We start from the raw sequence: 27,091 nt of genomic DNA, 5'->3' as shown, positions 1-27,091 counted from the left end.
GACAAAAAAGCCTTTTGGTTTTTTCTGAATAAAACCTTTCAGGGTTCTTTAAAGTTTGCCTGTTAAAAATATGAAGGTCTTGGAACACAAAATAAGTTTTTCTTTAGTGTAGGTACTACATGTAAGTTGCATGTTTATACTTATTAGCAATACTTAGACATTCTGTATTCTTTAAACCCTTTTTAATATTTTTATTTGCTTAAGGACAATTCTACTCTCAGCCAGGCTTTTTATACCTTGGAAAACCAAACAAACACAAGAGCAAGACAACGTTCAAGAACAAAATGGCCCAAAAAAGCAGCAAGCTCATCGTCCTGAACCCCACTGAGAGGTGGGGTTTCCACTTCTGCTGCCAGGTGGGTTGGCACGAGGCTGCTAGAGACATCTGTCCCATACATAACACCTAGGTTTTGATAGCTTCCAAAAATAAGCAGAACAAGAAATATATGCAATTACAGTGCATCAGGGGATAAGAGAGAAAATAGGTTGTTAATATAATAAAGAATGGGTGGAACAGGAGAGAACACTTTCTGCACCCATTGACTCTGCGTAACTCAACTCTGCTAAGTAATTCCTTAGGATGCCTCAGTTTTAGAGGAATGTATGTTTTGTGCTGTATGTAGAAATATGGCTCATCAGTTAGAGAAAGAGCATTCTGTAATGTTCTATCATATAAAAAGGTGGTTAAGGAATATGCACTTTCTATATAGCGGCCCTATGACTTCTGAGGAGCCAGCCTTTAGGAAGTTGGTCAAAAGGACTGGGCTGAGAAGGAATGAGGAGACCTATAACACGGAGGAACTGGTTAATGCCAATCTCCCAGTACATCTCAAACATCACAAATAAGCGATTTTAAAACCATTTTTTCCTCATATTCTATCTGCTCTTTCACTCCAACAGCTATGATACAGGTAGGTAATACTCAGTTGAGAATATTAAGATTATTTTGCTTTCTTAGAGCCTAAGGATGAAATCATTTCAGACAGTAAAAATAGAATTTATCTGGGATCACTCTGGTACAATTCCTGTGCTGGAGCTGAGAAGCTTGCAGAGGCGGGATAGAGAACAGTGGCCATTTGCCAGGGGTGTAATGGGCGAGGTTTCAGCACTTCCACCCTCAAATTCTTGGCACCATGGTCGAGACCTTAAGATCACCCAAGTGGGGAGGAGGTGGCACAAGCCTCTTCCTACAGCCAGTATGCACAAACAACAAAAAAACCTCAGAGTGGCTTTTTGAGGAGCTGCTCTAGAAAGGCAAACTTTTTAGAAAGCGAAAAAAATCTCAGAGCAAAGTGGAGGGGAAATGCAAGGGGCCAGCTCCTGCCTGAGGCTCCTTGGTGGCAGGGCCCACCCAGGGCCCTCAGGCCCTGGTGAGGCCTCAGCCTCTCTCCAGAGGAAGGTTCCGGAGGTTCCCCAAAGCCACGCAGCTGTGCTAAGGCCAGGGCTACCTCCTTGCCACTCGAGGCAGAGGCCAGGACAGGGAAAATAACAGCCCCTCCTCTCACCCCCACCCCATCTCAGACATAATCTGCAGCCCACGGTAGCTGCTGTAAACCTGCAGTGAAGGGGGTAGCCCCCAGCACCATGCTGCATGGCTGCTCTGAGGAGCCATCAGCGGAGATTCCCCGTTTGCCAGCTGGCTGGCTGACAGGAAAAAGGCACGAAGGTCCAGTCCTATCCCCTGTGTTGTGGAAAGTTCAGAAGATATGCAATTTTACATTATTTCATGAATAACAAGGTTACAAAATGGTGCAAAATAGGCAACAACCCCCTCATTAAAATAATGAAGACTCTGCCTAAAAGCTGGTTGCCATGTTTTTATACTTTCTACCATGTATGCAAGAAACATCATGCACTATTCCAGTACAGAACAAATGCTTCCTTCAGTCCTACTAGCAGAAACAGAGGGGAGCACATGTGATTTATAAGCACTAAGTGTTTATAAAGCTTCTCCCTCTTTTCTGCTAGCTGAGCTCAAAAAGAAGAGGTGAGTGAAAAAGTGGGATAGGAAAACAGGCTGCCCTCACCTTCACAGGAGTCTTCGTGTCGTTAACAATTTTGTTCAGCAGCGTGACGTTAGGTACTGGTGCATATGGAGAGAGGGATGTGCCGGGAGATCCTGGGGGGGGGTTAAAGTAAAATCAGGCAAGAACAGATTTGCACATCAAAAATCTTCCCCTTTCTCTTTTGGTCAGGTATCAGCTTGTCAGAGAAGCTTTCCTTATGGAGGGTGTGTTTGAGTGCAGGCCTGCTCCAGTGAAAGGTGGTCATCGCTTATGGCATGGGTAAAGCTGCTACCTTTTAAACACTAGACAGCCTTTCTTTCCAGGTCCAACCATCAGTAGCATTGCATGTGAGTGACTGAAGGCAAAAAATGGCGCTGACTATGCATCAATGAAATTTTGTGAATTAAATAATAATATTTGATCATTTCCTGTCATACTGCATTATTATCACCAAATGTCTAAGCTTGATTTTGCCAGTTGAGATCTTTGTTTCTATGATAGCCACCTTTCTTTAGGGCTCGATTTAAAGTAACAAGAGGCTTTGACAGAGTTTTCCAGCTAGAGGCAAAATTACCATGCTGGAAGTGGCTATCAATAAGATTCTGTCATATATGGCCCTCATAAAAAAATGTGTGCAGGGTGTTTCCTCCTTGAACCAAAATGCTCATATTTACAGGTTTGTATCATTGCATACATTTTTAACGTTATTTTAAAGAACTGTAGTACACAACAGTGTTGGTAGGTCTAATTGGAATAATCTGCTCAAATTAATGTTTTGGCGTCACTGTGACTTTCTAGCTAAAGTTGTTCTTTATTTTCATCCACTTGATTATTTTGGCTAACAAAATGCAGCAGCTGACACTCTAAATGTTATTTCACAAGGGAAGCAAAATTAGCTCTACTCTCAATTCTCCTTAAACTAGGAAAACCTATGCATTTAAAGACTGAAACAAACCTGGAATGCTACATTTGAGTAGCAGACATGCGGTAAAGAAATCAAAAAATGCTTCCTATAGATTATTTTGCTGAAGCATTTTCACTGTACTTCACTGAACTTGTCTTGCTTCTACTGCATTCATTAAATTACAGCCTTCTAAGATATATGAATCACTGGTTTTAGCAATTCTATTTAATGGGCAGACGCACAGCAAGCATATTTGACTTTACCTGTCGAAATGGAAGGAATGTCTTCCAGCTTTTTGCCACCTGTTTTCTCTGTGGATATTTCATCCTTCCTATCAATCAAATAGAAATGAGTGATTTAATGATCAGCATGCTGTACTGGCAATGGCAAAGGTGTAAAAAAATGTAGAAATGACTCCTATATTAAGTGTACTTTAAATGAGAGAAATTATTTCTAATGGAATATTTGATAAGCTGGTTAAATAGGCAATGGAACAGTAGTTCGTATTTTATATTCAACAGTTTATATATTTCATTTCCTCTCCTTCAATATGGTATTTGCTCTTACAATGAACAAAAATACTGATTCGATATATTCCTCCACCAAGGACTAGCAATCCTGTCAGGAGTTTGCTCATGAGGTTTCTTGATTCATTTTCTCTGAGCAATCAGAGTGATGGGGTCACAGAGATTAAATCAGTGCACAGAGCCTGCTTTTTCTCTCTTTGAAGTCTATGAATGGTTGACTACTGACTAAAATGGAAACAAGACTTCTTGTATGTTGCTGTATCTCATCCTATCAAGATAGTTCAGTGAGGGCTGAGGGCTTTGGGCTTCTAATTTTAGAACCAATGGACATCTCATGGACATCAAGGGTGTTTCATGGTTTGGTGTGAAGAGAGGTTGGGTGGACTTATAGCTCAGTTGTCAGCCTGCATTATAATATCATAAGGACAATTCCAAATAATGATAGTTTCAAATCAGATTCCTGGATCAAGATTATTACGAATTGTAGGAATGTTTATGTTTGGATCTGGATGTAATATTGATGAGTTAATGCCTACCATGGTCCCCATAGCAGACAGCTGAAAACTCAAGTAAGAATATGGTGGGTGTGATGTACAGATTGTCTGCCTTGTGTCACAGGATTTGTTTTGGTATTGTTGATATTGATATTGCTGATAAAGAAATTTTGGAACTGAGTCTGTTAGCTTGCCTGAAAAGCATAATTGGTATGTATATATAAGTACATTTTATAATAGATGTGTCAAAAATTCCTGCAGTTAAGGCTATAGAGTAATTTCTGCTCTAAAACGAAATTTTTATTCATTTGTAGCTTTTGGAAACATTTAGATTCTTAGATAAGAATCTTCTAAGTGACATTTTGAGACTTTTCTTTCCTGAAATTGGGGAGTGAAGAATTACAGTTGTTTTGGGTTCTAAGTAGAGTGTGGAAAAAACCACAGCATAAAATAAAAAGCCCAATCATGGAAATAAATGAGCATAGAATTCCTCAAAATTTCTATAGAAATAGCTATTATTAAGGCAGTGCACACAGGTGGAGTGTTTGTGAAAACTGATATGAGTGAAAGAACTAAGGGCACAGCAAATGTGTAGTGTGGTGTTAAAGGAGATAACATGAAGCTTGTAGTATAGACTAAAAAGATGGCTGGGCTGCATTTCTATACAGGACCACCCTAGATGTTTAATAATATAAATAAAGACTACAAACAACTCCTGATTTACCACATCCTCTGGATATCTTGTGTGGTGAGAACTAAAGTATTATTTGTAATGTTTTCAGTGTTAACTAATTATGCGTTGTGTCTTAAACTGGAGACTGATGTCTCTACGTGGCATCTACAGAAAATACAAAATGTTTCCCAAACCACACAGTAGTAAAGATGAAGTCCAGCAATGCATAACCATTGCTGCATGTATTTCCAGCTACAATAAGAGTAATTTCATAGAATTTACTTCACCTTCTGAATTGTGTCTAGGGAAAACCGTACTGTTCACAAAGAGCATAAGAACTCTGAGATCAGTCACTTCTCTTATTGCCTTGCTGCTGCTGTTTGCCATAGACTGAGTCAAAAGACCTCCCTTTGGACTTCCAGGGTAGTTTAATTAGGCCCTACATTATTAAAAATACATCTCTGAGAAAGAAGAACACTCAAAGCTCCCATGTCATAATGAATAAAGATACCTAAGACCTCTGTGATCATGAGCCAGTGTAACTTATGAATGGAAAAGATTATTTGCTACACCTGAAAATCTAAGAAAAGTTGAAGAAAAAAAAATACACTAATCAGAGAAACTGTGGACAATGATTTGTCTGGCTGTATTATAGTATTTATATGCAGAGAAGCAGAGTTCAGTATTGTAACTTTAATCCTGCCATTCTCAGACTTCTGAGCATTGCCAGGAGCATACTTTTTTTCCCAAGAGTTTATGGAATAAAGCATCACATTAGGTAACACTATCATGACATGTAAAAATACAGGAGAAAGCTAAAGTGAAGGCATAGAGTTTTCATATTATTGCTTAATGTAGCCTCCCAAATAAACTTTTGTTCAGCTCTCTGACTTTCCTTTTGAGAATTATAGCAATTGTGGGTAATCTTTTGTCACACTCCCAATCAACGCTAGTCTAATGCAAAGCCATGGCTCTGTCAGGGTTTCAAGGTCACATTAGTCTAAGAAGACATTCTGTGGTGTCTAAAAGTGAAGAGGCAACTCAGACATTTGGCCACCTTCATTATTTGTGATTCAATTACTGTGTACTACGATACATACAATATACACATCTCTCACAGCATGCATCAAATACAACACAGTGCTATCTGTATATCCGTTCACATCCACACACATCTACACATATCTTTTTCAAAAAAGGCAGTAACATCAAGTGGCAAGGTTCTACTTGTGCTACTTACCTTTCCTGGAAGGTTCTATGTTTTACTCGCTGCAAAAAGATTAAGAAAAACAGCATTTTACTAGTGGGTGTATCCAACCATTAAGCAGAAGCCTGTTAGTTCTTTCGTTTACGGTACTTTTATGTTTTCCTTCTAACACATGCCCCCTCCTCTTCCTGAGCAATACTTTGCCCTTATATAAGCAGATGGGGAGGCACTTGAAAGTCTCCCCCAGTTTGTAAACAAATGTCAGTAATCCTTACCCGTTGGATTATTTCCAGGTGCTCCTGGGAATTGCTGAAGTTTTTGCCAATGTCAAATATGCAGAAGGTTTCCCTCTGGCAGGCAGTAACCCAGTTCTGATATTCAGAAGTATCAGGAATCCGATCCAGAAAAATACGAAAGGCTTCCCACACAGCTTCCTGGCAGACTGGGTAAAAAGAAAGGGGCTGGGGATGGATGCTTTGTACCAAAAAGTAAACTTGAAAGCCTTTTTAAAGTGATTTGGGATTTACACATTTTAGTGTAATTAGTAAACAATCTAGCTTCTAGATATTTTTAGATATTTAGGTCTTTTAGGTATTTTTGAGTTGACAGTCATTTGCGTTTATGCTGAAGGATTAACCGTCTTTGAGTTAAGGATTGCTAATTTCCTTCATTTTAAAAGAGAGGTTAATTTGGCCTGACATCATCATCATAAATAAGGAGCAAACACAAAGCACACTTCCTTCACCTCAAAGGTACATATATACAAAGATACATACTGGTTGTTCTAGTGAGAGCAAACAGGGAGGTAGAGAAAAATATAATCTAGCAGTCATCATACTTGAATAATTGTATTTTTAACTGTGTACAAAGTTTTTGTACATTAGTATGGTTAACCATGCATAGAACAAACTAAACAGAAAATATTTGAGATTTTTGTATTACCTACACATATAACAAAATATTTTAATGGAAAAAATATTTTTTAAATTCAGCAGGCTAAAATTATTTGATTATATTCCAAATTTTCAGTGTAATTAGTCTTTTAAAAATCTTAAGGACATTTTGCAGCAGGTACATGCTTTTATGTTTCTTTAAACACCTCCGGAAAAATTGAATGGCTTAGTATAGGTAAAATTCCTTTGGAAAGAACATGATTTCCTTGCTCTCTACACAACTGTACACAGTCATTTTTTCAATGTTAAATATCTCCTCCATGGTGATGAATCACCCAGTTAAATACCAGGCTACATCAGAAAAGATTAACAGGTACTGTGGCTGCAGAGAGAACAGTAACGTTCTGCATTGTTTGGGGAAATGAAAATGAACATAAAGAGAGTAAGACAGTGGGGGAGATTTCAAAGAGGTGGTATTCAGGAATGGCTCTAAGGGAGCTTCACTTACTGGATGCAAACTAACTTAATTATATTGACATTATGTAAAACACAATATAATGGAGACTAATAATGTTTACGTATTCTGTTGGCTCACTCTTTATGCAAGAAAGCTGTGAAGTTCAGCTATAGTATGTTACAAAATATATTAGAATGCATATTTGGGCTTGGCAACCAGTTTTGTGATCTATTTTCTACCAGTCAGAACTCTGTCGGGCGTTTCAGGGAAAACATGTAAAAGAAGTTCCTGCTGCAAAGACCTTGCTCTAGCACTGTGAGTGAGGATCATGACATGCATGGGTACGTGAGGGAGGGGAGAAAGGAGCAGCAGCTAGGTTATAAAATGGCTGCTCTGAAATACTTTATAGGGTTTACTTTCCCTTGATGATTCTGATAACAGCGGTTTTAGATATGTCTGCAGAAGTGAGTTTTTGAGAGTCACAGATGGCCAGTGTGCTGGTTTTGGCTGGGACAGAGTTCATTTTCTTCATAGTAGCTAGTATGGGGCTGTGTTTTGGATTTGTGCTGAAAACAGTGTTGATAATACAGAGATGTTTTAGTTACTGCTGAGCAGTGCTTACAGAGTCAAGGCCTTTTCTGCTTCTCACACCACCTCACCAGCGAGTAGACTGGGGGTGCACAAGAAGTTGGGAGGGGACACAGCTGGGGCAGCTGACCCCAAATGACCAAAGGGATATTCCATGCCATCTGACGTTGTGGTCAGCATATAAAGCTGGGGGAAGAAGAAGGAAGGGGGGAACATTCAGAGTTATGGCATTTATCTTCCCAAGTAACTGTTAGGCGTGATGGAGCCCTGCTTTCCTGGAGATGGCTGAACACCTGCCTGCCAATGGGAAGTGGTGAATGAATTCCTTGCTTTGCTTTGCTTGCGTGTGCGGCTTTTGCTTTACCTATTAAACTGTCTTTATCTCAACCTATGAGTTTTCTCACTTTTACTCTTCTGATTCTCTCCCCTGTCCTGCCATGGGGGAGTGAGTGAGCAGCTGTGTGGTGTTTAGTTGCCGTCTGGGGTTAAACCGCGACAGCCAGGTGGGGTTACACTTCTGAGTGCACTTTTACCAACATCTTGCTGAAGTCTCCTCTTTTTTGTAAGTTGAAACCGTTTCTAAAAGGTTCTGGAGGATAAACTGTTCCCTCCTCCAGACAGCTACTGCCTACCTGCCTAACTATACTAATATGTCTTTGGATTTCTGTTCAGATACCAGCCCCTCCCCACACCCAAAATACTTGGGTTTTATGTAACTCACTTTGCACAGCTGCAGACTAAACATAGAATGAATTCTGGCTGCACCTGAGTCATGTTTAAAATCACTGAGTGGTCCAAAGAGATCCTCAAGCTAGCACCGAGCCAGCCAGGAAGTGCTGTTCTGCATGGACTTTCCTGCTTAACTACAGAAATACTCACTTACGCAGGTTGTCCTCTGCAGGGTCTGTGAACTCAGTTGTATAGGATAACCAGCACAGCTTGGTGGCTGCCAGAACCAATGTGTTGAATTGAACCAGTTTAGTTTATCATCTCAGCTGTCACTGTACCTTCCCATTCATGGGTGACTGCCTCTGTCACTACTTGTTGATTTCCTCCAGTATTGCTAGAATCAGCAAAGCCAGCTGTATTTTTGGCTTGGTGAAAATATAATGTACACTCACTCAAGATGAAGGAACACAGTTCTTCAAAATGTTGTTTAAAGTTAAATGCTTTTAGAGAAGGGGATTTTCAAACATACTAGAAAAACTATTTTAACAAAAACTTGCCAGCAATTTAAAAGCTGTTGCCTTTAGCACTTTACTTTGCAAAGTTCATTATTGTGAGATGGGACATTTATTTTCAGTACTTGATACCTGCTTTGACTTAGAGTGAGATCATTATCTGCATTATCTAAAATATCGGTGTCTCTGAAATTAGTGCAATCAGTTTCTCTAGGTATTCTCTGAACTTGCTGTAGGGATGTACTCACCTAGCTGTGTTAGGGCACCTCAACAGTACCTCAGGAACAACCTGCCCTCCCAGTGGAGCAGCTGCATGTGGAGCAGATGTGGTCAGATTATTAAAAAGGAACAGGCTGTCTTTTGAAGAGATTTATTCATTATGAGCTAGCAGTTAAGGCTACTTTCTATCACCTTTTTCTGACTTATAACTCTCTGGTATCTGTTTTTCTGAACATTAACTGCTAGATAAAAATATGCTGTCTGATGAAAAGTAATCCAGTTACCAGGGTTTAGATAAACATGACACATGGCCAGCTGAGGAGGCATCATAGCTGATTCCATGCATGCTCCCAGTTTGCCCCACATGAGGACTGTCTTCATGGTGACTTAAGCTATGGTGTGTTATTTCATAGCTGGTATAGGGTCACAGTAGGCTGAGGTTATCCAATAGCAACTGTCTGAGCTCTTACATCTGAGATTTTGTGTAGTGTGCTCATTCCTGAAAGCCTAGACTGTATATAGACATGTAAAAAAAATTGTATATTTTTTCTTAGGAAGCAGTAAAGTTATCTAGAGAACAGATATGATTCACAGTGCTGTTACAATTCTAAATGTGTCATGGGACTTGGGGAGGTGGAATTGGTCTCCTAGACTTTAGATATGGAAAAGAATGGACCTAATGGTATGTCTACAAAACAAAATGAAGGTAAGATTGTCCCACAGATAGGCACAGGCTGTAAGACTCCAGCATGGCTACCAGATTATCTTTTCATGAAGGCTTGTACTGTGGTTACAGGTTCAAGGATAATGCTCGCATCACCACGTTTTCACTTCTACCTTTTTTTTTTCATTTATCACTTTCATCAGGTAAATTGACATGCTCAGCTGGGAGGGTAGAAGTCTTGGGTTCTGACTTTTTGAGGTTTTAACCAAGGACATACATAGTAATGGAAAATGTGCAACTATTCAAGGGAGCAGAAACACCTTTTTCTGAATGAGTGTACAAATTATTCAGCTGGTTATCTGTTCTCTTGCTTACTTTTTGGGAAGTACTGCAGCTTCAGTTGAAGAACTGGATGACACCTACTCAGAGAATTTTGTAAGTGTAGGACACTCTGCTGGGAAAGAGGAGCTGTAAGTTTAATCCTGCTTGCGCTATGAGACTTATAGGGCCCAATATCACAGCTTATATGCTGCTCTTCAAAAAGGTGGCAGTATTGCCATCATCAGTTTTTAAATGAAAATGTCATAGTTGCAGTTCTTTGAGTTCAAGTCGATGATACCAGCCTGTCCCAGGATAGCTTGTTTTCAGCCCAATCAGATATGTGACCACTGAGTTTTAGGAACTTTCAGGATTAATCAGTATTTAAGAAAGGCTTTTTTGGATCAGCCTCTTTAACACACGTTTCAGAATTCTGTCTAACGCCCATTGGGTTGGAATTCAGTCCCACAATGGATACCAAATATGTTTGTATCTATAGGAATGGCTACAGACATTGGTGTAGTTTGCCCATGCTGCCTGTAGCAAGTGGCTGCTGGAGTAAAATTTTTGCAGCTCTATATCCATTTCAGAGGGAACTAGCTGGTTCCCTGAAAGAGAGCTGAGGAGCAGCCAAATTGCAGACTTACATGTGCATGGTTAGAGATCAATATAGAGGACAAATAGATAAGCAAAGTTGATTTAGAGAGTAGATGTTGCCTTAGATACTTGCATGCCAGAAGTGCTGACTAGGTTTTAGAATTAGCTTTGGACTCTCTAGCTGCAGCACAGAAATATGCATTTTTCTACTACAAATTGGAACAGCCACAGAATGAAAGACTGGGAGACATAGAGGAAGGAAGAGGGGAAATATAAAAACCAGAGGGCTATTTGCACCATGCTCTCTAGGGACCTATAATTGGAGTGGAAACTCTATAGGCTCTCTACGATCAGGGGAGGTAAAGAAAGGGCTGGGGAGGGAGTGAATTAATTGGGAAGGGGCAGAAAAAACATTCTAGACTTTTTAAAAATAAGACTAAGGTCTTTGCATGAGCTGCTGGCAATTATCTCAGGGTTTGTAGCGTACCAACACTGCCACAGACTTAATATAACTACAAATACACCAACATATTTGTGCAATGACTGATGAATAGTTTCATTACTTGTCTTGAGCTGATGGGATTAATTCTGAGTAGCAATGATGGTACCTGCTGCACTTTTGAGAAAGGTGGTACGTCTTTACACAGTAGTGCAAGCATAATTTGGTCTTCATGTTCTGCCATGTTAGACCACTATGCAATTACACTGAGTTCATTAGTCCTTTGAGTGCATTGTTTTATTCTGTTCTGGTAACTGTCTGTCTTGAACCACGCTGATGTACGTGTAGTATTTGATTATGTAAAAATAAAACATAAAGCAAAGAGCACATACACTGCCTAGAGCTAAAGAACAAGATTCTAGAAAATTATTGTATTTCCTCAATTAAAAGAAATACTTTCAAAGAGGAGGTACATGCTACAATCATCATCTTACCTCTTAATCTATAGTAAGCTTGGTGACTGGCTAAAATCTGCTTCACCGATTCTTGTGGGCAAACTTTCACACCAGTTGAGAAAAAGGATGACCTCTTTGTTCGGTGTTTTGCCATGTCAAATATCCGCCTTATGGTTGATACTCTGGACCTCTTTGTCGTTCTTTCTGTTTTGTCTGACCCTGAGGTGTCTGCAAGATGTTTGGCTTCACCACGGTTTATTTTATTAGGGATTTCTGGAAAAGATAAAAAGTAAGCATCTACAGAAACATACATTGCATAGGCAGTAGGTATCCAATGCAAGATCATGTCTGGAAATTGAGCATGAACCTGAGAGTTCTTTTTGTTACATTATATTGGTGTCAATGCCCTGACTGAATTAATGTGCTGAGAAGAAATGTCCTGTGATCACACGGGGGAACCGGGATTCAAGAGACCTGCTAACTCATTTCCGTATATCTCAACACATGACCTCAGGACACACAGGGTAAAAGTCTCAGAAGCCCTAAATCTTGTTTTCAAAAGCAACTTTGGGTTAGATCCACAAAGGACACTTAAGCGCTTGAACTTCATGGTACAGCATCCCATTTGTGAGCATATCATCCTGTAGGGAAATTTACAGTACAGTGATAAGTAATGATCTGGAGCTTGGGGAAAATGAAGCATACCTGTATCAGCTTACAGTGTAAAAAGGTGTCTATGCAAGCAGATAAGTAAAATGAGAAATAGTTGTGCCTTAAATCTGCACCCATTCAAGATATTCTTATCTTTCCTTTGGGCTTCAAGGCACATCTCTCTTCACATCAGGTTCATAGTCTTGAACTCATCCCAAGAACCGGACCCTGAAACACTTTCTTTCAAAAGCTGAACAGGAGTCTGATTGTCTTTGGGGAAAGAAAGAGCTGTTTCCAGTCTCCCTCTTTTACTCCACAGTGCACTCCTCTATCCTTCCTTCACATAAACTGAAGTATTAATCAGCACAGACTGCAATTATGTTTCTTTGCCACTGCATGATAGGAGTTGTGAATGCTCTGGCATTTTATCTCAATAGATCTTTAACTATTCCTGGCAAAGTGGAACAGCTACAGTAGAAAAAAGTGAAATCACTGAGTGGGAATTGAGGATCTAGGCTTCAGTTTTACTTATGGAGCTATTCAGTTATGAAAAATGGAAATGCTTCTAGGGTGTTAAAATAGCCTCAAGCATAGGAACCCCCATCTTAAAAGGCACACAAAAATTCAGGACTCATTTGATTTCACTTCCTAAGTATTTGTGATGCAGTATTACATGACATAGCAGCTAAATCTAATGTAAAAATGTTAATGATAAAAATAGCATATATGGTACACATTTAAATGAGCTGAAATAAGGCATTTTGCAGGATCGTGTGACAGGAACAATTAGTAGCTTTTAGATAATCTTCCAAAATTTTGCATAGACATTAATAAATATGTTAAAGTTGATTTGTAAATACCTTTTTTTTGGTTGCATTTTCATACATTTGATACAGTCATTACAGATGAAAAATAAAAAAAAGTGTAAACAGAATAAAAGACATTTTGAAAGAACTGTTTTGAAAGAAAAGTGTAAAATTTGTAGATAATTGGAAAACTTTAGGGGAGAAAATGTAAGAAAGACATGATATATGTGTACCTGAATGCTGACAAATCAACTGAAAAAAATGCTTTGAAGAATGGATTAAAAACTTTTAAAAGAAGAATAAAAGGAAATAATAGGGTTCAAAAGGAACAAGTTCAGTGAGAGTAATACTGTCAAAAAAATTCAGAGTAAAAAATTATCAGTTTGCTGGAGAAAGAAGAAATGTCATGCTGGATGTAACAAACACTAATTATCATGTTCTTAGGCGAATCAAGAGAAAATAAGGAAGGTAAAAACACATTATCTTGACAATTTTGAACTGTGTTAATTAAATGTTTAAAGAAATGTGGGCAGATAAATGATAAGAGAAAAATAATTGAAAAGCGAACTGTTACAAAAAGAATAGTACTTGAAGTAAAGAATGGGAAAAGTTCTACCATATATGTCAGTATACATGTATATATGTGTGTGTATATATATATCTCAGTTCTTATTCAAATTCAGAATGAACATCCAATGCTTACTGTGTAGAAATCATAATAATGACATATATATTATGAGGTAGGTGGTACTCTGACATGGAAAAAAGTCAACTGCTTGATAATGATGAATACTGTCTGAAAGACATGAAGTTATATCATGAAGGCAACAGGTGATTGTTACTGCTTTGTAAAGCATGCCAGAGGCAGCAACCTGTAGACCTATAACTGTCTAATTGTTGCAAGGTAATTTAAAATGATGACACAGTCATATAGTGTTTGTCATTAAATGAAGTGGAAGTAATTTTTCCACAGTAATGTCAGATCATGACCCATAAACTGCATAAAAGGAATTTCCCCTGTGAAAACATGGCTCTGGGTCCATCAGAAACCACAAGTGGCCAAACACCGTATCAGTTGAGACGCTGGATTATTTGAATGATATATGGGGTGAGACCGGAAGATCCAAAGCCATTGAAATCTCAAAGCAGACCCCTGAAATCCTCTAAAAGAAAATACCAAAAATCTACATGGAAAGTAGCCAGTTGTAAGTCTATTACCTTTTACAAGGTATATTAACTGTGATAGACCAGCTGCCCAGGCAGTCTGACCAACTGGGACAGAGGATTTTGTCACTAAGCTCTTTGATAGCTTTTGTATGGAGCAGAGGCCTTTATTGAAGTATATGCTTCTTCCCCAGGATTTACCCCTAAGTCATTAACTTGAATTAAAAATTATAGGATTCATAAGACTGACAAAGGAGATTCTTCTCAAACGATTGTTGTAATGATTTCAGACTCTCTGTGTTAGGGTCACTATTTGGGCTTTTCAGTCTGAGAAAGTGGTCATATATTATCTGCTTCCAGTTATCACTGTTCTGCTAGTCTATTCAGGGTAGGTGTAAATTTTTTCTCTTTTCATTCTTTCCCTCCGATTTCCACTTTTTTGTGGGAGGGATCCGCTGCTTAAGTATGCTTATTGTAATAGGTTTAATTTCATTTATATCTTGTGATTAGTAAATTTCCCTTACTAGAGTAACTTCATTATCATCAGTTCTTGAAATCACTTTTTTACTAAACTTAAGCAAAATTTGAATTGGAGAAAGCATCAGCCCCTCTCTGCACATGATTGTCCAATACTTACATCCTAATATTTACTGAACGTGAATGGAAGAAAACCTGTCTTCTGGTACAAACATTATTTTTTCATAATTCTTAAGACCTGTGCTTTCCACTGTGTCTGTGGAAATGCTGAACTGAGAAATTTTTACCTAAGACTTCTAGATGGTTCACCCATATGCTGTACTATAATATGCCTCCATCTACAACTTTATAGATGCTTTGGTTTCGGTGTCCTGGATTGAAAAAAATAATGTAAAATACCTGTGCTATTATGAAATTGAACCCAGATATATTAACTGATCCCTTTTCTTTTTACCATGCAACACAATAATCAAGTAAACTGGAGTGGTGCAAATTTTACAGGATACATCATCTGATCATGTAAAAAATCCCAATAATACTAGGCTGTTTTCCTTTTCTTAAAATAAGTAATTTTTGTAATTTTTTTCTTCTCATTCTCTTTTCTGAAGCAAACATATGCAATTAATGTATTTAGTGTTTAATCTGCCCAATTTGACTTTTCTTATTTAACTCTTGTTTCACAAAGGTGACTGTCTCAGTTTTACCTTTAAAAGGTATGTCTAAGATTTTTAGTTTTCTTTGATAGTACTAGGGCAGAAGGGCAGATAACCGTCAAAGTCTGGTAACATTTTACTGTACTTTAGCTTAATCTCCAAGGTGCCTTAAACAAAGCTATAACTCTCCTTTATTCTCACATGAAAGAATGTGCATCATTGTCCCCATTTTCCAGGTGGCATACTTGAGGAAAAAAGTTGAGGTAGTTTTCCCAAGGTGATCTATACTCATTGTCAGCTGTTATTAAAATTTGGAGTTCCTGACCTCTAGTCCTGACCTGAGACAGATATAACAAAAGATTTTCAAATTATGATAAAGCAATTTTCAAAATATGGTATAGCAATCTTATTCGTATGGGACCCAATCAAAGTGCTTTGACATCCATACAGGTCTCTCAAGCGCATAGTACTGTTCTTCAGGTTTTGTTTTCAGGCAGATAAATGGTATTCATTCCTCAAATTAAAAATCTAAAATCCTAAGAATTAGGCCAGGCCTCTCCCCTGTGTTTCTTGAGACCTGCATTATCAAATTTATACCCTCACTAAAAAAACAAAGCAGGGGAAATAGATTTCAAAGGTGAGAGTTCCTATATGTGTTTAATAATCTGCATGATGAAAAAGGAAAAATACATCATTATTTAACTGGATTCTAGAAAAAAAAAGAGTTTAAACCCATTCAGGTAATTGGTCAGCATTTTGGGGTTTTTTTAATTTGCTTTTATAAGCACAGGAGCAAGAAGCTTGTATTCATACTTTTTTTTGTATAACTGTAGTGGATGCTTTTCTATATGGCTTTATTAATTTCTAGGTGTTAATAGTATCAGTTTTAGGAGGCCTCAAGTTTAGGTGTGAGTTGTTTGGGGTTTTTTCAGTAACGTAGGCAATCTTTGTGTAGGAACATTTACCTACAGCATTAATTTGGAAGTAAACCTTTAGTTTTATTTGACCTTAGAAAATTAAGATGTCATTGTATACAAAGAGAAGAATTTAAAATAAGGTAACTAAAGGTTTCAGCAGCAAAAGTAAAGGTGACATCAGGACAAAACTGTCGAAGTCTGAATAATTCATCATTAAAATAATCACAAGGTTTGACATGTATGAAAAAGCAGATTAGTCTGCAAAATAAGTGGATGTTCTTAGGATAGAGAGGAATGCTTGATTGATAAATGAGACATATTGCCTACACAATAAAATAATTATTAATTAAAAGACAAGGGTTATTTAAGGGGAACTGCTGAAATAGGGTGAGGAAAGCTTATCAAAGAAGGTTAATTCAACAAAGATCCCATAAATGTGTTGTTGTGATCCAATTAAATACACAGCAAGGCCAACAGCCCCTGTGTTGATAATTCAACCAGTAACGAAAGCAAAGATGACTAGTCATGGAAAGTTGATTTTGAGATCTCTGAAAGGGCTGATCAATGTAAACACCAGATGGAGCACAGAAAGTACAAAGAGAGGTAATATCCTGGACTCTCTGCTTAGAGGCAGTCTCCTCCTGTCAAGGAAATAGTGAGGACCCCAAATTCTAATAGCAATTGTCAGTGACAGACAGGGTGCCCATTACATGTTCTCTCCTTATATTCCTTTTTAAAACTTTTTTATGCCACATTGCCTCAGTCCCAGTTGCATGGGAAGGGTCTGACTGGATTGAAGGGGTTTAGATGAGCAGGGGCAGATTAAAATATGGCACGGCTTTATCGTCAAATGCAGCCTAGATCCTGCAAATGAGTCCTAGGAGCAGCACCTATCTTCTCCCAGAGAATCATGCAACAACCTCTATCTTCCCATGCAGATGTGGAAGTAGAGGCCCTTTCCTCATACTCTTGCTGATGTTCAGGGCTGCTTTGCCAGACATTGTAGCTCTGACTGTGTTTGCATTACATTTCCAAGCTTGTTTTCACAACTGTGAAGGCTCACAACTTTAAAAACTTGAGAGTTTGGAATCCCATATTAGAAAAATTAATACTAATATTTAATCTGTTCAGGTCTTGTCTCTGAGAGCTCAGTGCCCTTAAACACAAGATTGTATGTCTTGCTTGTACTAATCTTTGGGTCCAATATATTCTATAACTATTTTTAATACACACAGTGAAAGAACTTCGAGAGGAATTGCTGAGGGGACTCGGCCCCAACAGTTGGTGGGTAGTGGGTCTTATCTGGAAGCTAACTGGGGTATCTGAGGCACAGGAGAGAACTCAGTTTGGATCTCACTTCTTCAGGTTTAGTGCACTTAGCCAGTGAACTGCTGGGTAAGAGGGCAGTATCCACTACTGTGGGGATGTTTCGCTGAAAGGTAAGGAGGTGACATTGATCACAGAATCACAGAATCACAGAATCACAGAATCACTAAGGTTGGAAAAGACCTGTAAGATCATCAAGTCCAACCAAAAAAAAAAAAAAACCACCACACTACACAACAACAACAAACCACAACACACCAAAAACCAACCCACCCAACACCACACAGCTCCATGCCCATCAAGCTACATCCCACAATGCCACATCCACACGCTCCTTGAACACCTCCAGGGAGGGTGACTCCACCACCTCCCTGGGCAGCCTATTCCAATGTTTCACTACTCTCTCAGTAAAGAACTTTTTCCTAATATCTAGCCTGAACCTCCCCTGGCGCAACTTGAGGCCATTTCCTCTAGTCCTGTCACTAGTCACTTGGGAGAAGAGACCAGCACCCACCTCTCTGCAACCCCCTTTCAGGTAGTTGTAGAGAGCGATGAGGTCTCCCCTCAGCCTCCTCTTCTCCAGACTGAACAACCCCAGCTCCCTCAGCCGCTCCTCATAAGACTTGTGTTCCAGACCCCTCACCAGCTTCGTCGCCCTTCTCTGGACACACTCCAGCACCTCAATGTCCTTCTTGTAGTGAGGGGCCCAAAACTGAACACAGGATTTGAGGTGCGGCCTCACCAGCGACAAGTACAGGGGCATGATCACCTCCCTGCTCCTGCTGGCCACACCATTTCTGATACAAGCCAGGATGCCGTTGGCCTTCTTGGCCACCTGGGCACACTGCTGGCTCATATTCAGCCGGCTGTCGATCAACACCCCCAGGTCCTTTTCTGCGGGGGAGCTTTCCAGCCACTCATCCCCAAGCCTGTAGCGTTGCCTGGGGTTGTTGTGGCCGAAGTGTAGAACCCGGCACTTGGCCTTGTTGAACCTCATCCAGTTGGCCTCAGCCCATCGATCCAGCCTGTCCAGATCCCTCTGCAGAGCCTTCCTACCCTCAAGCAGATCAACACTCCCGCCCAACTTTGTGTCGTCTGCAAACTTGCTGAGGGTGCACTCTATCCCCTCATCCAGATCATCAATAAAGACATTAAACAAGACCGGTCCCAAAACTGAGCCCTGGGGGACTCCGCTTGTGACCGGCCGCCAGCTGGATTTCACCCCATTCACTACAACTCTCTGGGCTCGGCCATCCAGCCAGTTTTTTACCCAGCGAAGAGTGTACCTGTCTAAACCACGGGCCGCCATATTCTCTAGGAGAATACTGTGGGGAACAGTGTCAAAGGCTTTGCTGAATTCCAGGTAGACAACATCAACAGCCTTCCCCTCATCCACTAGGTGGGTCACCTGGTCATAGAAGGAGATCAGGTTGGTCAAGCAAATGCCTAGCCTAGCTTCAGAAGAAGGTGAACACTATCCAGAGAAGAATGCCTGTGTTTCAAAAAGAGAGGAAGAGGGCTAAGGCATTTTTATTAAAAGTAGTTATTTTTAATACTTCAGAATGAATATTGACAATGATGAGCTTGATAATTCCTGTTTGGTATGTTGGCTTGCATGAATGCCATTTTTAAATGTCACTAAATATTAACATTACCTGTGGAATGAGGCCTGGGTATCTAATTGTGGCAAAGAGTTACAGGGGCCAGGTCCAGGCCCCTGGACTTGGAAGTTGCTGTGTTCAGTTGACCTATGATGTCCACTAGCAAACTTCTTGCACAGGTACCACAAAGCTGGTGTCTACATACCCAGCACTACCGGACCTTTCATGTACCTACTAATATCTTGTCTTATGCAAGACTCAACATCACCTTATGTGTCAGGGAGGTGCTAGGCCCTGCCTGTGCAGTGGGGACTTTGTACTGGAGACAGAATACATCTGATCCCTGTATCTCTTGTTTGGATTCATCATGACAAAATGTCACCTGCACATGTTCACAAGCTGCGCTCAAGCTCTCTACGACACAGGAAGGAGCTCCAGACTCCTGCTTAAAAGGTAAGTTCTGTAATTTTCAACATTTTAAAGACTATGTTCTTGTTTTGAATTAGATCTGTACCAAGGGGTTTTCCTTCTTGAGAAATCAGGAAAGTGGTGGGTTTTCATAAATCCTGCTTCTTGGCAGGAATGCATGATGATGCTCCTTTAAACATTTATGGAGGGTGAAGAATTTAGTTACTGTTAACATAGTACTCAAATAAGGCAAGGCTCCCATGAATCCTTATGTGATATATTCCTGTTGTTATGTTAAAAATACTAAATGTTTGGTTATAGTGAAACAATCTACACCTCAGAACATATATGAAAATAAATCTGGAGGAGAATGTGATAAATTATTTTGAAATATATGGTATAGTAATAACAGCAGTAAATGTCTAAATTTTAATAAAACCCCCCAAACTTTATGTTTTAATGGTGTTGCATTCAAAGCTAGGAGATGTCATTAGGTAATGGTTCTTCTGCAGAACCCTTTAAATTAACCTGGATTTACATTTCGGTACCAAAGATCACTGTTGTCATCAATCAATGTGCTTTGGAATTTCAGTAAGTATGAAGAATTTAATTTCTGCAAGTAGGTAACACTGAGAAACTAAACTAGATATCATAATCCCTCAGCTGTTCCCTTGCTCCCAGATACTCACACAGATCTGTGTGGTTTTCTATGCCATGTGGAGAAACACAATTGTTAAATCAATCAACTTCAGAAAGAAAGCTAAGAAGATAATTTCAAACATTTTTTATGAAATTTATGCTTAGGCCTTATATCAGACAAACATAATTTTTTCTCCATCTCTAAATAGACAATTTGGTAACATCTTTGAATTATGCTAATTATACAATTCATGGCAAAATAACTATGGTGAATTATCTGCCTATTATAGATGAGAATAGAAAACATAATATACCACTGGTTAGATTCTCCTGCTTTTGTGAATATAGTTGTCATATGCTGACTACAATGAATCCACATTCACAATAAATGCAGTCTGTACCAACCACAAATATTGAACACGCTGAATGCTTTATGAGTCAACACATGTGATTTTGACACATTTCCTACCTACCTGAAAGAGCATCATAAGAAACTCATGTTTTCCTTGACACCATATGTCTCCTTTAAGGTAGAAATATATACCACCTCTTTCAGACAGGTAAGGGCAAATTCTGGTGAAGAATCCTCCTTGTTATTCATCAGCTCTACTAACCGCTGCTGCTGGAATTCACAGAAAATATCAAAGGCCATCTATGGTTTCATTGCCAACATGTGAATCCTGTAACAGTCTGCCTAACGTCCAGGACCCGGACTAGAAACAGCATTGAAGAAGGATTGGGTTTAATGTTGGCAGATGAAACATGTATCTATTTGCATTTCCTTGGTCATCTTAGAAACATTTGACCTGAAATTCTGTTCTATTATCTGATATGATTTGCATCAAAGAATGTAAGAAAATGCTTTAAATGTTTGAGAAGTTCTTGGAGGGATGCATCTAATCTGCAGTGATGAAACAGTCACCTGAGCACCTCTGCTATTCATTTTCTGATCAGTCTTACTCAAGATGTACAGCCATCCTCTGAGAAAGTCAATGAGACAGTGTAAGTCCAAGTTCCAGAGATATTTTGCCATGTATGTCAACATTTCAACAATTTTGATGGTGTGAGTCAAAGAGTCAAAGAGTCACAATGCAGAATGGGCTTATTGAGGTAACTGTATTAAAATATGATGACGATTAGGATGGTTGGCATATAAGAAAGCTTCCAGGAGCCAGAAGCCACAGTGCCATTTCTTTCCTTGAACCTATGTAATTGGAACTGATCAATTTTATTCACAGTTTAGGTGCAATACAATCTACTGTCTCTGGCTAATTGACTCCATCTCATTTTGGCAGAGAGTGATTTGGACTTAACCTTACTTAACTCAGTTGTGTGTCAAGCTGCATAGACCAAGTTAGGCTGGGAGGACACCTGAAGGTCACCTAGTCCAATTCCTTGCTCTAAGCATAGTGAACTTCTGAACTAGATGAAACTGATCTAGTTTTCAGGGAGAGGAGGAAAGGGGAAAGGACTTGATTAGAACTGTCTTCATTTTGCACAGTAATGACAAAATCACAAAATGAAAGATGAGTGTATTACTGCTTCCTAACTGAAACTGCTGTGGCTTCTATAATTTGTGTTGACTCAAATGTATGAAAGGTATGCCTGGAGCATAGCCACTAAAACTGGTATTTCAGGTCAGAGGGTTACCAAGATTGTTAATATACAATTGGATAAAGTCAGAGAGAGGTACTGAAAGCTTCAGAGTGGCCAGTAAGAAGGTAATTTTAGCTCTGCACTAAAGCAGAAATTTAAAATCCAGTACAACCTTGCCACTGAAAAGATAAGCATGGTGGCCTAAGTATAATTAGCTATGTAGCTATGAGTCTGGGTCCTACTGATTTGCAGACCTCTGTGTGACTAGGCAGTTGCTTTGAGAACCAGCTTGCTGAACTCTGCTGTTGTCCTGCTTTATGACCGCAATGCTTCTTACAGGTCAGGTCTTCAGTTTCTGTGTTACATCTCAGGTCCTCAAGCTTTTGTGAAATGAGGATGAGAGTGTTACTCTGTCAGACAGGTACATTGTAAGGTTAAAACTGGTGGTACGCTTGCTTAAAATGATAAGGTGTGCTACAATTATGTAAGGGTATATAAACACACCTACACTGTGGCAGGTGTCAGGGTACTCCTGGTACGCAGGTTTTCCAGATATGTTACTATTCTGAAGTGTCTGTCCAGTAAATAGCAGCTGATAGTGACTAAATGCCAGTATATATGTATATACAAGCAGACAGATAGATAGATTTTTTTTTAGGAAGTGTGTTGTTCAATATCACACATTCCTAAGGGGAAAAAAATTACTGCTGCGCTTGCAAAGTGCAAAACACATGGAATGTGCAGGATAGTGCACCTAACCCCTGATAAAAATGGAACAATTGTGTGATAGAGAATGAGCAGAAGACTCATTTTAATCCCAAAGGGACTAGGAATAGGACAGAGGTACAGAAGTAGAGGGGAAAACATATATTTTAAATATTTTAAACCATCAAAATGCAGTAGAATGCATACATAGTTTTCCTTCTGGGAAGAAGACAGTGTGTTTGCTACATCTGATGAATGTTGGCCTTATCGCTTAGTGCACTGCTGAAGCCACTAGGACACCAAAATTAGCTGAGAAATGAAGAATAACATAAATAATACTCTGGATTTCTAGCAGGTTAAGACTCCAAGTATGGTTACTTTATTGTAGCCTGTAAATTAATGTCCTGTAGAGGGAGAAAACCTTTTATTATAATAGTGATCATCTTGTCCACAGGTGTTTTCAGAGAAAAAACCCCCACACATCTAACTGTTCATTCACACATAGTTCACTAATCACTATGGTATAGGTGTGATTATATCTGGAATTAATCTTTAAGATTCAGCAACAATATTCTAGTATTTTTATTCAAGTTTGGCTTTTAGCCAGGAAATAGATAAGATTAAAACCCACATATAATCCAGTGTTACATTTGTTTGGGAAGGGTAAAAAAAAAAAAAAGGTTTACTTTTCATTTGTTTATAAGCATGAGGAAAGCTAACATTAACTTGGTAATACTTATTTTATGGATGAAAGTAGAAAATAATCTTAGTGCAAAAACCAGATGTCTTTTTTTTCTTTCTTTCTTTGAAGCTTTATGTTCTTTGACTTCCCTTTTCCTTTGGCACAAATTTGCTTAACCCTTTTTTGAGGGCAATTATAGTAATGAAGAACTGCAACACTTACTGCTGAATTGGAACAGCCAAGCGGGAAGGGGTAAGTCAGAATGAATTAAAATGATTTCATAGAGTACACACAAAGCCTTTGTGTCCTAAAGAAAAGCTGAATAAATAGCAGATATTTGCTTGCTGAATAAAAAAAACATTAAACAGCCTTGAACGCTCTCTGGCTCCCTTACTTTCTCCATATCAAGTGCTAGGATGTACCCAGCATCATTGTATAGTTTTGGGAGTTCAAAGATCCGCTGTATTTTGCTAGTTAGTCTGGGTTTTCAGTGGTTTACAGTTCAACAGTTAAAAATTACTGTCATATTTTGCGTGTAGATTTTTTCCCCCTCACTTTCCCTTCCCATTGTTAGAGAAGTTTGTGTCAGGACTGTGGCAAAGACCTGAGTTCAAGTCCTGAGGTAATTTCCTGGATTCTAGCACTAGTCATGGCCAAAGATAAACACTCTATCTCTGAAGTCTTTATTTTGCTCCCTACAGTTTCCTGTTTCTTTACTGTAGAATTGGAGGTGCTCCTGGGCAGCCTCCAAATGGCTGGGAGAAGGACTCTCTTGGTCCTAAAATAGGGATGGGTAGGAAGGACCAAAAGGCATTCCTGAGCAAACCCCACTTTTGTTAACCCACTTTTTGTTAAGTATAGATATGACTAAATTAGGAATTTGAATTTAAGATAGTTTTGATCATGAGGGGAAAAAAAAATGAACTGATTAACCCTATAAATATTTAGACTTTATTAGCTCTACTTTTTTCTTTTAAGATGGAAGTATTTTATTAGTCTCGTGTTTCCTAGTCTGTCACAGTTGACATGTACTGCACACTTGAATAGCCATAAAAGCCTCAAATCATCTATGTTAGGATCACTAATGAGCGATAAATATAAATATTCAGACTATTGGGAGAGCCTGTGTACTTTTGAAAATGTTTTCTGTGAGTATCTGACCCTAATGCTAAGTCATAAAATAACAGTTCTGGAAGCATCTCTGCTCTGGTAAAGAAGTTTCTTAACACAAGCATTACGTTTTTTGAGATCTGTGTGCATATCTTTGAGATAATGTAGTTTTAAAATATTATATATGGCAGGACTACATGGCAATAAAAATTAATTATTATGCATTTACGCATACAACATGTACTTTATAAAACTGGTGGGAAGCAATTTTTCCAATTATCATTCACATGCATGTATAGAAAAAATATATTTTCCCCTGAAAGCTACCAAAAATGAGAAAATTCCAACACTGCTACATAAGCAAGATGCTATGTGAAGTTTATTATTGGTCATTGTTTCCTGAGTGTTGACAAACATTCTATGCACCAAGTCTTCAACTACATCACTTAGGGAGATAATATACAGTTCTGTATTCCTCTCTGTCAGGATAGCCTCCCAGAATTTTGCCAAAGTCTTTTACGGGAAATGTGTTGTAACATACAATCACAATTTGCAATGGGTGAAACTGTGTGACCCCAATTTTTAGATTATCACTTTCTCAGTTCATAATTATAAATATGGACTGTAATGATACCACCAAGCATGCATGAACTACCTGTAATTCATTCTCTTTCCATCATAGAATATGCAACTTAAATGCAAAAGCAGTGCATTTTGATATAACTTTTCTTCCTGTCAGACATGAACTATGACTCATTCTCTCATTTTTTACCACACTTCCAAAATATCATTAATGATTAACTGACTCTATTTACATGGAATTAAGAAGTAAAAACAAAGAGCAACAGAATATAAATCTAGTGTTAACTAATAAACTACTTTTTCCCAAGGATTTTTTCAGTAGTGTAATTGTCCACTAGAGAAGATGTACATCATTTCAGTGAGCTACAAGAACTGTGTTCTTTATTTTTTAAAGAAAATACGTGCAAAGAAAAGCAAGACCAAAAAAGAAAGTGTAAATAAAACTTTCCAAGTAGTATGGACAGCAGACTATGTTTGACACCATGTCTTCAACAAATATTTAAAGATCATTGAGGAGACTTCTCTTTTATCATTTTACATTCTTTGTAAACATTAATATGCCTTTGTAAAAATTAACATGCCTGAGATTGATATAAAATAGGAGGTCATTGACCTCCAACATAAAGCAGTTATAATGTTGGCTTTTAATTCAATTATATAAATATCAAAACATAAGTGGAAAAGTTAGTAAGAAACCTCCCCCAAAATTAGACATATTCCCCAAAGCTCTAAATCTATTTAATATGGAACTGAAAAGGGAAAAATCACATCACCATCTTTTCTTTTTTGTTGTTGAAGAAGCTTTAAAATTGCTGTGAGCTTTTTGATGTTTTGAAAAAGAGAAATAGTTAGTTGTTGTACTAAGTGCAGAGGAGTTTTCTTGCAAATATTTTTACAATTATCATTACAGTAACCCTTACTAGTATTGCCATTTTTCTGTATATTTGCCAGTATGGTTTATTCCTCCAGAATTTGTATATCTAAAAGTTTTTGAAGTTGCTTCTGACAATGGCTAGTAAATACAAAGATATACTTTACTACTTTCTCTTCATTTCAGGGATGACAGACCATCTTTAACAATGTCAGCACACAGATGTTCTTTCAGCTATTTTGCCCCTTCCATATAAGTTTTTTTGAAATTATATTTTTTCATAACAGAACATATGCATGTAAATCAAAACTAAATGGCATCTCTATAAAGCCTGGGAAACACACATAAGAAATCTTGCTAATGTTTCCATTTCCAACTTCATAGCAGTGTCAGTAACTGTACTGTTTCTAGCTGAATTGTCAAAACACCAAATTCCAAACAAAGAATTCTGTAATGTGAAAATACACAATTTTTTTTTCAACATATGTCATGTAAATGCATATAAACCTTTAATATATGAACTTACCTCTGCTTCCCTGAACTTGGAGAGCAAGGCAAATGATCAAAAATATTAATCCAGTTTTCAAATGCATGCTGTCTATTGGTCATTCACGGTTTTCAAGATCAATCATGCAGGAAATAAGACTGTTTAGGTCAAGTAGAAGAATTTTGTTTTCTTAAAGAACTAAAATCCCCGAACGTCTTCCCTCTGATTATTTTTCAGGTGTCCCCTGCCTTGGACTGCATTGAATTGCAACTACACAAAGAGTGCAACAGGTGCCAGAATGCAAGAGCTGGGCAAACCCCTCCAATGCACACACTTCTAGCTTGGGGGACTGGAGTGGTAAGACAAGAGTGACGAAGGTTTAAAAAAAAGCAGTGTCTGTTTCTGGAATAATCTGTTTATCTGCTGCTCAGACATAATCCCTCTTACGGTCCAGCTGGAAGAGCTTTCTTCATCTTATTAACCTTCTGGAGCAGCATCTGTCAACCCCAGAAGACATCAGCAGCACCATGATAAACAACCGAAGTCTCTTCTAGTGCCCACTGCCTTCGAACATTGATCCTTTGGGCATTCCAGAGGTACAGCATGTGAGCAGAGGCGAAATCACGGGGAGAGCTAATTGTGCTATTTCCAAACCAGTGATCATAAAACCCAGGGAACTTCCTTTGAAGAGGAAGACAGCTTTTTCTGAAAGAACATACTATAGTCAGCTTTTCCGCTGCATATGTCTTGGAAGCCTCTCTCCCTTCTCATACCAAAAGGTTGCTGTTTCAATA

The 27,091-nt window shown here is 38.6% G+C and overlaps 1 protein-coding gene across 1 annotated transcript in view; it reads right to left on the bottom strand.

Moving 5' to 3' along the window:
* The window catches only part of IMPG1 (interphotoreceptor matrix proteoglycan 1), a 64,540-nt gene extending 38,137 nt beyond the window's left edge, over positions 1 to 26,403 (bottom strand). Inside the window, exons 1-6 of the mRNA XM_059835735.1 lie at positions 26,337 to 26,403; positions 11,662 to 11,895; positions 6,087 to 6,253; positions 5,845 to 5,873; positions 3,174 to 3,241; positions 2,028 to 2,119 (exon numbers count right to left, since the gene is read on the bottom strand). Coding sequence (XP_059691718.1) covers positions 2,028 to 2,119; positions 3,174 to 3,241; positions 5,845 to 5,873; positions 6,087 to 6,253; positions 11,662 to 11,895; positions 26,337 to 26,403 — 657 coding nt within the window. The remainder of the gene's footprint in view (positions 1 to 2,027; positions 2,120 to 3,173; positions 3,242 to 5,844; positions 5,874 to 6,086; positions 6,254 to 11,661; positions 11,896 to 26,336) is intronic.
* Between the last annotated feature and the right edge of the window lie 688 nt (positions 26,404 to 27,091).

This window comes from Gavia stellata, chromosome 2 (genome assembly GCF_030936135.1).
Source record: "Gavia stellata isolate bGavSte3 chromosome 2, bGavSte3.hap2, whole genome shotgun sequence".
Lineage (NCBI taxonomy): Eukaryota > Metazoa > Chordata > Aves > Gaviiformes > Gaviidae > Gavia > Gavia stellata.
Note: the sequence above shows the minus strand (reverse complement) of the source record. Positions and strands in the feature narration are given on the sequence as shown.